The sequence below is a fragment of the Chiloscyllium plagiosum genome, unplaced genomic scaffold, assembly GCF_037043375.1.
Source record: "Chiloscyllium plagiosum isolate Xiang-an unplaced genomic scaffold, Cpla_swu_hap1 HiC_scaffold_32, whole genome shotgun sequence".
NCBI lineage: Eukaryota > Metazoa > Chordata > Chondrichthyes > Orectolobiformes > Hemiscylliidae > Chiloscyllium > Chiloscyllium plagiosum.
Window position 1 is genome coordinate 43,090,395 of NW_028270170.1, and position 14,595 is coordinate 43,104,989.

Below are 14,595 nucleotides of genomic sequence, written 5' to 3' on the forward strand. Positions count from 1 at the left end.
ACACTGACCCTCTGAAGAGTAACCCACCCAGACCTATTTGCCTCTGATTAACACACCTAACCTATGGGCAATTTAGCATGGCCAATTCACTTGACCTACACATCTTTGGACTGTGGGAGGAAACTGGATCATCCAGAGGAAACCCACGCAGACATGGGAAGAATGTGCAAACTCCACACAGACAGTTGCCCGAGGCTGGAATCGAACCTGGAACCCTGGTGCTGTTAGGCAGCAGTGCTAACCACTAAGCCACTGTGCCGCCTCTGTGGGAGCTTGTTGAGCACAAATTGATTATCATATTCTCCTACATTACATCAGTGATGATTCAGGAGTATTTGTGGGTTATAAAATGGAAAAGGCTCTTTTTATTTCCCCTGCATTTCAGTAAATAAGTTTCCAGTAGGAGCCAATATTAACCTGATTCCAATCCTCATTTACACTGCACTTTTCACCTTCTCTGTCCTGTTTACAAACATGCGTTGGCAAATTAATTTCAGCAATTATCAGCGAATATCTGAAATGCCTGTTTACTTGAAATAGGCAACTATTGCAAGTAATTATGAACTTTCATGCTACTCTGGCATGATTACATAATAGTGACAAATAGTGACAAGTCTCTTTTCAAGGCAATTATATTCGCATGGTAGCCACAGGTGGAAGACGTAGTTCAGTTCAGCCTTAACCCAACTAAATGAAATACGTAAATCTACATTCTCTTCATCGCATGATTAAATCATCATCTTCACTTTCTATCCAGAGAGAATCGAAACATGAAATAAGTACTTGATGAGATCTCTCTGAAGTTTTGGTTGTTCCATGTTTAACCTTCATACAGTGAGAGAATGCTAACCTATGCTTTAAGTCTGGATTTTAGGTCAAATCAAAATTACTTTAAAAATGGCAGGCAGGACCCAATTTCAGGATTTTGAATTTGTTTGACAAATCTATTAGATTGCTAAGAGGTTTTTTTTAAAAAAACATAGAACATAGAACATAGAAGATGTTCTGAGGTCTGCTTTTATTGATTACTCAAAAGTGAAGTCGCAGGTGGGTAGGGTAGCCAAGATGGTGTTTAGTACACTTGCCTTTATTGGTCAGTGTATTGAGTATTGAAGTGGGATATCATGTTGTGGTTCTACAGGACATTGGTTAGGCAACTTTTGAAGTACTGCATATGGTTCTGGTCTCCCTGCTATAGGTTAAACCTGAAAGAGTTCAAAAAAAGGTTTACAAAGATGTTGCTGGGATTGGAGTGCTTGAGCCATAGGAATAGGCTACAGCTATTATCCCTGTAACATCGGAGGCTGAGGGGTGACCTTATAGAGGCTTATAAAATCAAGAGGGACATGGATAGAGTGAATAGTCAAGATAATTTTTTCAGGTTAGATTAGATTAGATTAGATTACTTAGTGTGGAAACAGGCACTTCAGCCCAACAAATCCACACCGACCCTCCAAATAGCAACCCACCCAGACCCATTCCCTTACATTTACTCCTTCACCTAACACTACGGGCAATTTAGCGTGGCCAATTCACCTAACCTGCACATCTTTGGACTGTGGGAGGAAACTGGAGGAAACCCACGCAGACATGGGGAGAATGTGCAAACTGCACACAGACAGTTGCCCGAGGCGGGAATTGAACCCAGGTCTCTGGCACTGTGAGGAAGCAGTACTAACCACTGTGCCACCATGCCGCCAAAACTAGGGGAGTCCAAAACTAGAAGGTATGGGTTTAAGGTGTGAGGTGAAAGATTTAAAAGGAAACTAAGGGGCAACTTTTTCACTCAGAGGGTGGTGCATCTATAGAATGAGCTGCCAGAAGTGATGGAGGCAGGTGCAATTACAATATTTAAAAGTCATCTAAATGGGTGCACAAATTGGAAGAATTTCGAGGGATATGGGCCAAATGCTGGAGTTAGGATACCTCATGGTCATGGATGAGTTGGACCGAAGAGGGTATTTTCAAGTGCATAATCTGTGACTCTATGAATGGTTCTCCATGGGATTTGTAGGGACTGTAAATAGGATTTCAGGCAGTATGGAGAAATATGAGGGGAGATGGAGTGACATGGGGATATAAGGAGGCATGGAGGTTTTAAAGCCATTTGGTGAAAGGTGGTAACTGGCTGGAGATGATTGGAGATGCAGATTTGAAGGCTTAACAGTTATTTTTAAAGCTGGGTCAACAATATAATTAAACTCCCACCTCCTTAGTGGGAAAATTTGTGGGCACAAACCTTTTCACAGGAGGTGGATCTGATAAGCTGGGACATTTCTCAACTCAGTCTTTCTACCTCTTCCACAGAAAAGTACTCCAGCATCTTCAATATTTTGGCATGGGCAAAGTACTGAGAGACTGGAGCCATATTAAGTGTATGAGTTTTGTTTTGGGTAGAGTGGAGGATAGTTTTTGCATCAAGGGTTGAGAAAGCGTGACCTTTTCTGCAAGCATAGTGCAGCCATGTCAACATTTAACAATGAGCTTGGTTACTAGTTTTCGGGAAAAGGAGGTGAAAAGATATTGGAACATGGGGATACATAGGGAGGATAAACACCAACATTGACCAGTGCAGGCAAACAAACTGATTCCACATTGCACTTTCCAAATAGATTTTATTCTGTTCAAGCCAATATTTCCTAATTTTTCTTTGTTTATCCTCTACCATTCTCCTGTTCAGATGGTTGATTGCTTCCAAACTGAAGATGACTGGGGATTAGCCTGTCTCTCTTTTATAACAGATTGTGACTGAACAAGCAAACCTTCCTAGAGATGAGGTGGAATATTAAAGGATATGGGGCCATGAGGAAAGCGTGATTAGACTAACTGGGATATTAATAAGTATAGAATGGGTATTGATAAGGTGGAATGTGAAATGTATGAGTGGGAGAGTGTGTGTGATAGCTTATGTCAGTAAATAAACAGAGGTAGTCTGTTTCTGTCCTCTAACATTCTCCGATTGTATATAATATGTTGTAATTTTAGTGGAATGATTACCTGAAGAGGCACAGAATGATCAGTGCCACACTGAGGAACAGGAGAGACAGACTGTGGCCAACTGTGTAACTTATCTTCACAGCCTGCAGAAATAGTCCCTGGAGAAAACAGATCATTAGAGAGATCAGGAAATCCTAATGAAAGGATACTAACTCAACAATATAACATAGCAGAAGAAACAGACTGGTCAATTGTGGTACCATGGTAACACAGAAAACATACTGTAAACATTTTTTGATTGATATTTCTAACAAAATGTGTTTGTCCCTCTCCAATTTTCTGATAATTTCTGTGACCAGAAGACCATTCCATAAACCACTTTCCTATAGCCCCTCACAAGGATGGATATTGTTGCTGTATTATTGCTGGGGGGGCATTTGTTAATGCTCTTGGGATGGGTTTAAACTAATTCAGCAGGGGGATGGGAACCTAAATTATAGTTTCAGTGTCCAGGAGGTTGAGAGTAGTGAGGTCAGAAATAAGGTTTCAAGAGTTTCACTGGCAAGCAGGAAGGTGGTTTGAAGCGAGTCTACGTCAATGCCAGGATTATCTGGAATAAGGTGGGTGGACTTGCAGCAGGGGTTTGACCTGGGACTTCGATGTTGTGGCCATTTTGGTGACATGGATAGAACAGGGACAGGAATGTTTGTTGCAGTTTCTGGGGTTTAGATGTTTTAGTAAGAACAGAGAAGATGGTAAAAGAGGGGGAGTTGTGGCATTGTTTGTCAAGGACTGTATTACAGTGGCAGAAAGGACATCTGAGGACTCATCTACTGAGGTAGTATGGGCTGAGGTTAGAAACAGGAGGGGAGTGGTTACCTTGTTGGGAGTTTTCTATAGGCCTCCGAATACTTCCAGAGACGTAGAGAAAAGGATAGCAAAGATAATTCTGAATAGGGTAGTTGTTATGGGGGACTTTAACTTTGCAAATATTGACTGGATATACTATAGTTCAAGCTCTTTAGATGGGTCAGTTTTTGTCCAATGTGTGCAGGATGGTTTCCTGACACAGTATGTAGATTAGCCAACAAGGGGGGAGGCCACACTGGATTTGAGACTGGGTAATGAACCTGGCCAGCTATTGGATTTGGAGGTAGGTGAGCACTTTGGTGACAGTGACCACAATTTGGTTATGTTTACTTTAGCAGTGGAAAGGAATAAGTATATAACACAGGCAAGAATTATTGTTGGGGGAAAGGCAATTATGATGTGATTAGGCAAGATTTAAGATGCATAGGATGGGGAAGGAAACTGCATGGGATGGGCACAATAAATATGTGGAACTTAATCAAGGGCCAGCTATTGCTTGTCATTGATAAGTATATATCTGTCAGGCAGGGAGAAAGTGGTCAAGTAAGGGACCCGTGATTTACTAAAGAAGTTTAATATCTTGTCAAAAGGAAGAAGGGGGCTTATGTTAGGATGAGACATGAAAGCTCAATTAGGGTGCTTGAGAGTTACAAGTTAGCCAGGAAAAACCTAAAGAGAGAGCTAAGAAGAGCCAGAAGAGGACATGAGAAGTCATTGGCAGACAGGATAAACAAAAACCCTTAAGATTTCTATAAGTATATCAGGAATAAAAGAATGACTAGAGAAAGATTAGGGCCAATTAAGGATAGTAGTGGGATGTTGTGTGTGCAGTCCGTGGAGAAGCACTAAATGAATATTTTTCGTCAGTATTCACACTGGTAAAAGACAATGTTGTCGAGGAGAATACTGAGATACAAGATACTAGACTAGACGGGATTGAGGTTCACAAGGAGGAGGTGTTAGCAATTCTGGAAAGAATGAATGGGCCGGATGGGAATTATCCTTGGATTCTCTGGGAAGCCAGGCAGGACGCTGCAGAACCTTTGGCTTTGATCTTTATGTCAAAATTGTCTACAGGAATAATGCCAGAAGCCTGTAGGATAGCAAATGCTCCCTTGTTCAAGAAGGGGAGGAGAGACAACCTTGGTAATTATAGACCAGTGAGTCTTACTTCAATTTGGGTAAAGTATTGGAAAAGGTTAGAAAGGAACAAGTTGCTTAGGGATAGACAACACCATTTTGTGAAGGGTGAATTGTGTCTCACAAACCTTATTGAGTTCTTTGAGATGGTGACCAAATAGACGGATGAGGGTAAAGTGGTTGATGTGGTGTATGTGGAACTCAGTAAGGCATTTGATAAGGTTCCCCATGGTCGGCTATTGCACAAAATACAGAGGCATGGGATTGAGAGTGATTTAGCGGTTTGGATCAGAAATTGGCTAGCTGAAAGAAGACAGAAGGTGGTGGGATGAGAAATGATCATCCTGGATTTCAGTTATTAGTGGTGTACCACAAGGGTCTGCTTTGGGCCACTGCTGTTTGTCTTTTTTATACATGACCTTGACGAGGGCATAGAAGGATGGATTAATAAATTTGTGGATGACACTAAGGTCAGTGGAATTGTGGATAGTCCTGAAGGATGTTGCAAGTTACAGAGGGACGTAGATAGGCTGCAGAGCTGGGCTGAGAGGTGGCCAATGGAGTTTAATGCAGAAAAGCATGAGGTGATTCACTTTGGAAGAAGCAACAGGAATGAAGAGTACTGGGCTAATGGTAAGATTCTTGATACTTTAGATGAGCAGAGAGATCTCGGTGTCCATGTGCATATGTCCCTGCAAGTTGCCACGCAGGTTGACAGGGTTGTTAAGAAGGCATACAGTGTGTTAGCTTTTATTGGTCGAGGAATTGCATTTCAGAGCCACGAGGTCATGCTGCAGCTGTACAAAGCTCTGGTGCGGCTACACTTTGAGTATTACATACAGTTCTGGTCACCGCATTATTGGATGGATGTGGAAGCTTTGGAGAGAGTGCAGAAGGGATTTACTGCAATGCTGGCTGGTATGGACCCTTATTTAATATGCATTGATCCATTGCTGGTATCTTATGAGGAAAGGCTGACGGACTTGAGGCTGTTTTTGTTAGAGAGAAATTGAGAGGTGACATATAAGATTATCAGAGGGTTAGATAGGGTGGACAGTGAGAACCTTTTTCCTCGGATGGTGGTGGCTTGCACGTGGGGACACAGCTTTAAGTTGAGAGGTGATAGATATAGGTAGTTTCTTTTCTCAGGGAGAAGTAGGGGCATAGAACGCCCTGCCTGCAACAGTAGTAGACCCGCCAATTTTAAGGCCATTTAAATGGCCATTGGATAAATACATGGATAAAAATGGAATAGCCTAGGATAGATAGTTTTCAGATTGCTTTCACGAGTTGGCGCAACATCGAGGCTGAAGGGCCTGTCCTGCAGCATAATGTTCTATGCTCTATGATTCAGTATTAAATCGTCAGACCCGAGAGACTATGCAAATCTTAGACCTCTTGTTACTGTTTTTGAATGGACATGAAGGAGGCTGCATGATCCATTGATGTATTGGGTGTCTGCACCTTTCAGTGGAACCAGCAATGGATCAATGCATATTAAATTAGGATTCTCGTGTTCATGATCACTTTGCCGAGTTGCTCCACGTGGGTCCCCTGCCCTTGTCTGTCCTGTGCCAGTAAAACTCTGTAAAACTGCCAGCAAAATGCTTTTTATTGGCTGATACTGATTGCCTGAACAATGTGATTCTCCCACACCCGGAGAATTAAAACATTTTGCAGCAGTCACGGAGAGCTGCTGTCAGAGCTGTGTACAACAGTGGGTGATGCAGTCTGTGTCTGCACCTTTCAGTGGAACCAGCAATGGATCAATGCATAATTTGTTGACATTGACCTACAGCCAACCTAATCGCAATGATGGATGAGAGGAAAGAAATATCAAACATTATAAATGAAATAATATAAAATAAAATATATATAGTATAAAATTAGAGAAACAAGTATTAAAAAAAAGAATCATGGCAGATTTTAACTATCCCAAAATTAATTGGCTTTAAAAGGTAGGAGTATAAGGGAATTGAGCTCCATCCTTACTGGATCTTACCTAACCTCGTCCGTAAGAAGCCCATTAAAAAGGAAGATTTACTACGGGTGGCTGGGTTTTTAGATGCTTAGGAAATTAATCACTTGAATTCTCCCTACACCTCCCTGCCTCTATCTTTTGTTCTTTGTTTAAGACAATTCTTAAAACCTGTCTTGTTTACTGAGCCTTTGGTCATTTGAGCTAACATTTCATCATTTGATATTTTGTCATAAAATAAGTAGAAAAAGGGAGATATTTTGGCAATAGTGACAATAATATGATACACTTCAAAAGAGTAATTAAAAATTCTGTAAGTATAAGAAAGAACATGAATGTAGGAACAAGAGGAAATCACTCTTTTTAAGCTTTTTAAGCCTGCTCCACCATTCAATAAGCTCTGATTTTAACCTCAGCTCTACATTCCTGCACATTCCTGATAACCTTCCATTCCCTTGATAACCAAGAATCTATCAATCTCTGTCTTAAAAGTATTCAAACATTCTGCATCCATTGCCTTTTGAGGAAAGGAATTCCCAAGATTCTCAACCCTCTGAGACAATCTTTACCCTCATTGCTGTTTGAAAGTGTGACTCTTATTTTTAAACCATGACCCCTAGCTCTAGATTCTCCCAGAAGAGAATCATTCTTTCCACATCCATCCGGTCAAGTCCCTGCATGATCTTATATGTTTCAGTTAAATCACATCTGACTCGTATGAATGCTTAAAGGACACAGGTCAAGCCTGTTCAGACTTTCCTGATAAATTAATCTGCGCTGGAGTAATAGATTGGAGAAAGGCCAGTTCTGTGAGAATAGAACTGTAGATAATAAAATGGTTCACAATATTGCAATCAATGGGAAACATTCCAAATAGTTTTCCATGTCAAAGAAAAATATATCCTACTAAAAAATAAGAATAAGTTAACACCAATTAATTAATACCAAAGGGAAAGCTTGAGTGCAAAGAAAGTAACACAGATTTAAAAGGTCATGAAGAAGTTAAATTAAAGTCAGGTTGAGTTCTCATGGTATAGGGTTAAAAAGTTTGGAAAGTATGTTAAATCCATTTCAAACCTTGGACAGACCATCCTTTTAATTCTGTTTGCGGTGCTGGTGGCCAAAGTAAAATAGATAAAGAGGCAGTGGAGAGGGTGCAGATGAGATTTAAAATGGTAAATCCAGAAATGTAGCAGGAAGAATGAACAGACTGGGCCTCTTTCCTCTTGGAAAGCATATTTGATTCATCATGCTTGTACTGGCTCCTGAAAGAGCTACGCAACTAGCTCCACTCTCCATCGCTATCTCCGCAGTCCTCTAACTTCATTACTTTTAAATATAAATCCTGCTTTCTTTGGTCACCTCCTATGGAACCCACCTCCACCACTCTCTTAGGCAGCGCATTCCAAATCCTAACAGCTCTCTGAGTAAAGAATATTAGAATCATAGAATCCCTACAGCGTGGAAGCAGGCTATTCTGCCCATTGAATCCACACTGGCCTTCCAAAGAACATACCATCTACACTCACCACCAACCTCCACCCCCCCCCCCCCCCCCCCCCGCCCCCAACCCTATCTCTGTAACCCTGAATTTCCCATGGCCAATCCACCTAGCCTGCATATCTTTGGTATGTGGGAGGAAAGTGCAGCACCCTAAGGGGAGAATGTGCAAACTCCCCAGAGACAGTCACTCAAGGTTGATTTCTCCTCGTCTCACTCCTAGCTCTCTTGCTGACAATCTTGAAATTGTAACCTTTGGTTACAGACATAAAGATATTTGAAAAGAACTACTGACCTCAACATCATCCTCCATGTTGCTCATGTTGATTCCGCATGCATCTGTGTAAGACTGCACCATCTCAGTCCAACCTTCATCAGTGCACTCCCTGCTCACATTCCCTACAGCAAAATCATTAGTACTGGGGTTAATAATGATTGACTGGGAACAAAAATCCTTATAAATTCAGAGCAACTTAGATGAGCCAGGCAGCTAACGTGAGTTACCGTGGATTGTACGTCCTTAAATATTATGCCATTTTGAAATTTTCAGTTGTACACTTGATCTGACAACCAAATTCGCACCCAATCTGGTTTGATTCCAATAGGGTTGAAAGGTAACAGAATTAACCATTATCAGAGAGCCAAAGTGATTTTTGACAGATCCAGTAAATTACCATAATCATTAGATCAACTCACATGAGAAGCCTAAGGTAGTTAGACATGGGAAAGTTTACCACAGCGATCAACTTGTTTGTTCTGTCACTATGGTTAATAGATGAATTCTTGGCAGTAGCCAAGAAATATTCATGAATCTTCTGATTGTCATGCTGAAATACCAACTCTATTTCTCTCTCCAAACTGCTGCCTGGGCTGTTGGAATATTCCCAACAGTTTCTTGTTTTATTATAGACACTCAGCAGGAGTTTGCTTTGGTGTTAATGAATGTTTGTCAGCTTAGGCCTGGGGTAGTCATCTGAGAATGCTGACTAAGTGATAAACAGAAGAGACTCTCCATTTCAATGGGATGCCAGTAAAAGTAACCATCAAGAAAAATCCTGCAGACGCTGCAAATCTAAAGTAAAAACAGAAAATGTTAGAAATGAAGAGCTAGTCAGGCAACAAGTAATGGAGAGAGATGATGTTAATGTTTCATGACCATCAGAGCGAAGGGGTATGGTGAGAAAGAAGGAATATGGCTTTGAGATAGGGGGGTCAGCCATGATTATAATGAATGGTGGAGCAGGCTTTAAGGGCTAAGTGGTCTACTACTGCTCCTATTTTCTCTGATGGTGACTCAACATTCTGCTCTTTATAGAAGTTGCTGGATCCATTGTAAACATCTTGTTTCATTTCAGTTATAGAGATGACTGAACGTTGTACTTCGCTATGTTACTAAAATTGGAATGAAGAATCAAACAGGGTGAAAGAGTAAAAGGAAAGACCAGGAAACATGCTCAGAAAGGTCATATTCAAACTGAATACTAAAATAAAGCTGAACATTGAGAAGTATGAAGGAGGTAAGCAATTAACTTTCATGGGATGAATGATGGGCCTGGACAATGGCTTGGACACTGTTACTTGTGCTGCATTTGGAATAAAATATTAAACCCAAGAGTCTTTCACAGGTCGATGTTAAAAATTCCATGTCACTCTTCCCAGAAAAGCAGGCGAGGTGTTTTGGTGCCATTGACAACATTTATTTCCTAGCCAAAATGCTAAAAAAGTCTAAATTATCTGGTCATTTATTTTACAGCTATGTTTGAGATCTTTCTTTGTGGAAATTAGTTGCTAGTTCCCCACGTTACAAATGGTTACCGCAGTTGAAAAGTACTTAAATGGTTGTACAGTACTTTGTGATATCCAAAGCTGTAAAAAGGGGCGGCACGGTGGCACTGTGGTTAGCACTGCTGCCTCACAGCGCCAGAGACCGGGGTTCAATTCCCGCCTCAGGCGACTGACTGTGTGGAGTTTGCACATTCTCCCCGTGTCTGCGTGGGTTTCCTCAGGGTGCTCCGGTTTCCTCCCACAGTCCAAAGATGTGCAGGTCAGGTGAATTGGCCATGCTAAATTGCCCGTAGTGTTAGGTAAGGGGTAGATGTAGGGGTATGGGTGGGTTGCGCTTCGGCGGGGCAGTGTGGACTTGTTGGGCCGAAGGGCCTGTTTCCACACTGTAAGTAATCTAATCTAAATGCAAGTCCTTCTCTCTACACTGAAATCCAAGTTTCAACAAACCGAGGAGGTAAAACATAATGACATGACATGCAGTTCAGTTCAATTATTAGTCTTCATTTTATTAAATGTATAGAAATTAATGAGAGACCTTGAAATCAGTCAAGTAGAAGAACTGAATCACTTTTATGCAATGTAATAAAATTTCATACTTTCACCTCTTAAAAAATTTGTGTAATTATAGTGTTTACACAGAAGCTGTCTGCGGGTTGAAAAAGTGTCTTTTGAAATGTACACTGGAGAAACTCTGCAGATCAGGCCTCATCTGTAGAGAGAAAGGTCACAACCTTTCACTAGAATGTTTGATAGAGAGAAATATCCATAAGCCAAGTTGGAGTCAAGAGCTGAAAACCTGAAGTCGCTAATTCTGAAGCAACAATGACCACTACAGAGCCCTGACCAAGTTATGACAGTTGTACACCTGCTCTCACAGTTCTCCCTCACATAACCGGACAATTTTAAAACCTCAAGATGGGGTCACAGAAGAAGAATATTTTGCGAAGCCCTGCACTAAACATTGGAGTTGGTCAGAGACAAGATAGCCCTGGAACTATACACCTTGGGTACCAGTTCTATGCAATCTGATAAGACCACGACACAGCTCCTTATGTCCAATCTCAGTAGCTACTTTGAGAGTAAAGGTATAGCTAACAATTAATTTCATGTCTCCCCCAAAGCTTACACCTTCCGCCAAATTATTAAACTCTCAAAACCACTTAAAGTTTTGATCCAACTCATGTCTCCAGGTATCTTGCCCCTGAGGTGACAATCTCCAATGGTGTCTCGTCTCTCCTGGTTGATGTGGTATTATCGTTGGCTGTTAATCCAAAGATGATTGTAATGTTCCAGGGACCCATGTTTGAATCCTGCCATGGCAGATTGTGAAATTTGAGTTTTATTAAAAATCTGAAATTAAAAGTCTAATGAGGACCATGAAACTATTGTCAATTGTCAGAAAAAAAAATCTGATTTATTAATGTCCTTTAGAGACGGAACTGTCATCCTTACCTAGTCTGGACTATATGTGACTCCAGACCAACAGCAATGTGATTGATTCTTAACTGCTCTCTGGGATGGACAATAAATGCTGGCCTCAGCCAGTGAACAAATTCAAAAATATAAAACAATTGTAGGATGTGCATGTTTCTTTTTCATTTCCTAGTGAATGCGTTGGCATCTTCTCATGATGGTTCGTTCCTGCCCTGTACCATCCTACCTTGTACCATCCTGCCCTGTACCATCTGGAGTGAAGAACTGATTTGTTTCACAGCTTTGAGGATGCAAATCACCACAAGCCCTTAAACAGAAAGATCACAAATTAAAATTTGTGATCCCCTGTTTAAGCAATGTGCACTTGGGAAAATTTAAAACATCTGCTTGAAAAAATGAAGTACTCTTAGATGCACTGAATAACTTCACAGCTGTGCTGTCCAAGATTACTGAGAATCATTACACACCATCTCCATGGACATACCAGACTGATATAAAGAGGAATTAAAAGGATTCTGGAATCAAGGAGTACTTCCCTTCCACTGCTATGGTAAGAATTGCTCTTTCTGGAGTTAGGTGTACAATATCTACATTTGCATCAGCTCAAAGTTTGCTCCATTCCAGATATTAATATCGTGGGAATGTCATTAGTAAGTAGGAATACACCATAATCCACAATAGAACGAACTTGAAGTTTCAAGAGACTTAGATCCTCTTTGATACCTGCACCAAGATTGGGATGTATAGGAATATCCTGCATATTATCCAGATCTACAAACTTGCCTGAACATAATTATAGGGTCGTAAAGATTTACACACAGAGACAGGCCCTTTGGTCCAAATTGGTCCATGCTGACCAAAATGTCCATTCACGCTAACCCCATTTACCTGCATTTAGCCCATATCCTTCTAAACCTTTCCTATCCATGTATTTGTCCAAATTACTTTTAAATGTTGTTAATGTACCTCCATCAACCACTTCCACTGGCAGCATACATCCCATTTGCATACACCCTCTGTGTAAACAAGTTGCCCATCAGGTTCACTTTTAATCCTTCCCCACTCACCTTGAACTAATGCCCTCTAGTCTTTGATTCCCCAACACTAGGAAAAGGACTGAGTGCATTCACCCCATCCATGCCTCTCATTACCTTATACAGTTCTGTAAGATTAACTCTCAGTCTCCTACGCTCTAATGAAAAAGTCCTAGCTTGTTCAACCTCTCTTGATAACTCAGACCATTGTGTTCTGGAAACACCCTTGCAAATTTCTTCTGCACTCTTTCCAGTTTAATAACATCCTTCCAAAGCAAGGGGACCAAAAATGAACATGATACTCCAAGTGTAGCCTCACCAATGTCCTGCACAACTGCAACATAACTTCTCAACTTCTATACTCAATGCCCTGACTGATGAAGGCTAGTGTGCCAAAAATCTTCTTCACTACACTGTCTACCTGTCATGATTTGGAGATGTCTGTTGGACTATAACCTGGTGTTGTGTGATTTTTAACTGTCTACCTGTGACTCTACTTTCAGAGAACCGTGCACCTGAACTCCAAGGTCCGTCTCTTCCACTACACTCCTTAAAGCCCTACCATTCACCACTAAACTCTGACCTTGATTTGACTTTTCAAAATGCAAGGCCTCACATTTCTTTTGCCAATTCATGGCCCACTTCCCCAGCTGATAAAGGTCCTGCTACAATTTCTGAGAACCTTCCTCACTGTCCACGCTACCACCTATTTTAGTGTCATCTTCAAACTTACTAATCATGCCTTGTACATTCTCATCCAAGTTAAAAATCACACAACATCTATTGAAGCACAGCTCCCAAAGCTAATACTTCCAAATAAACCTGTTAGACTATAACCTGGTGTTATGTGATTTTTAACTTTGTCCACCTCAGTCCAACATATCATGATTCTCATCCAAATCATTGATAATGATAACAAACAGCAATGGGCACAGCACCAACCCCTGAATCACTCCACGAGTCATGGGCCTCCAGTCTGACAAGCATCCTTCCACTATTACCCTCTGCTACATACCATTAAGCCAATCGTATATCCAATTTGCCAGCTCCCCGGATACCATGCGATCTATCCTTCCAGGTTAATGTGGAACCTTATCAAAGACCTTACTGTAATCCATTTAGATTACTCTACCACCCTGCCCTTATCAACCTTCTTGGTCACTTCATCAAAGAACTTGGGGCAGCACGGTGGCTCAGTGGACCCAGGTTCAATTCCAGCCTCGGGCAACTGTGCGGTGTTTGCACATTCTCCCCGTGTCTGCATGGGTTTCCACCAGGTGCTCTGGTTTTCTCCCACAATCCAAAGATGTGCAGGTTAGGTGAATTGGCCATGCTAAATTGCCTATAGTGTTAGGTGTATTAGTTGGAGGGAAATGGGTCTGGGTGGGTTACTCTTCGGAGGGTCGGTGTGGACTTGTTGGGCCGAAGAGCCTATTTCCACACTGTAGGGAATCTAATCTAAACTCTAACACATTTTTAAGGCATAATCTCATGCTAACTACTCCTAATCAATCTCTGTCTTTCCAAATGCATGTATATCTTATCGCTCAGAATCTTCTCAAGTAAATTACCTACTACAGATATTAAGCTTAATGGTCTATAGTTCCCAGGTTTTTAGATTAGATTAGATTAGATTAGATTGCAGCGTGGAAACAGGCCCTTCGGCCCAACAAGTCCACACCGACCCGCCGAAGCGCAACCCACCCATACCCCTACATTTATCCCTTACCTCACACTACGGGCAATTTAGCATGGCCAATTCACCTGATCTGCACATCTTTGGACTGTGGGAGGAAACCGGAGCACCCGGAGGAAACCCACACAGGCATGGGGAGAACATGCAAACTCCACACAGTCGCCTGAGGCAGGAATTGAACCCGGGTCTCAGACGCTGTGAGGCAGCAGTGCTAACCACTG

General features: G+C 41.5%; 1 protein-coding gene across 1 annotated transcript in view; it reads right to left on the minus strand.

Annotated features, from left to right (window-relative positions):
- The window catches only part of LOC122539683 (vasoactive intestinal polypeptide receptor-like), a 149,972-nt gene that overhangs the window by 51,113 nt on the left and 84,264 nt on the right, over positions 1-14,595 (minus strand). The window contains exons 4-5 of the mRNA XM_043674671.2: positions 8,721-8,824; positions 2,998-3,095 (exon numbers count right to left, since the gene is read on the minus strand). Coding sequence (XP_043530606.2) covers positions 2,998-3,095; positions 8,721-8,824 — 202 coding nt within the window. The remainder of the gene's footprint in view (positions 1-2,997; positions 3,096-8,720; positions 8,825-14,595) is intronic.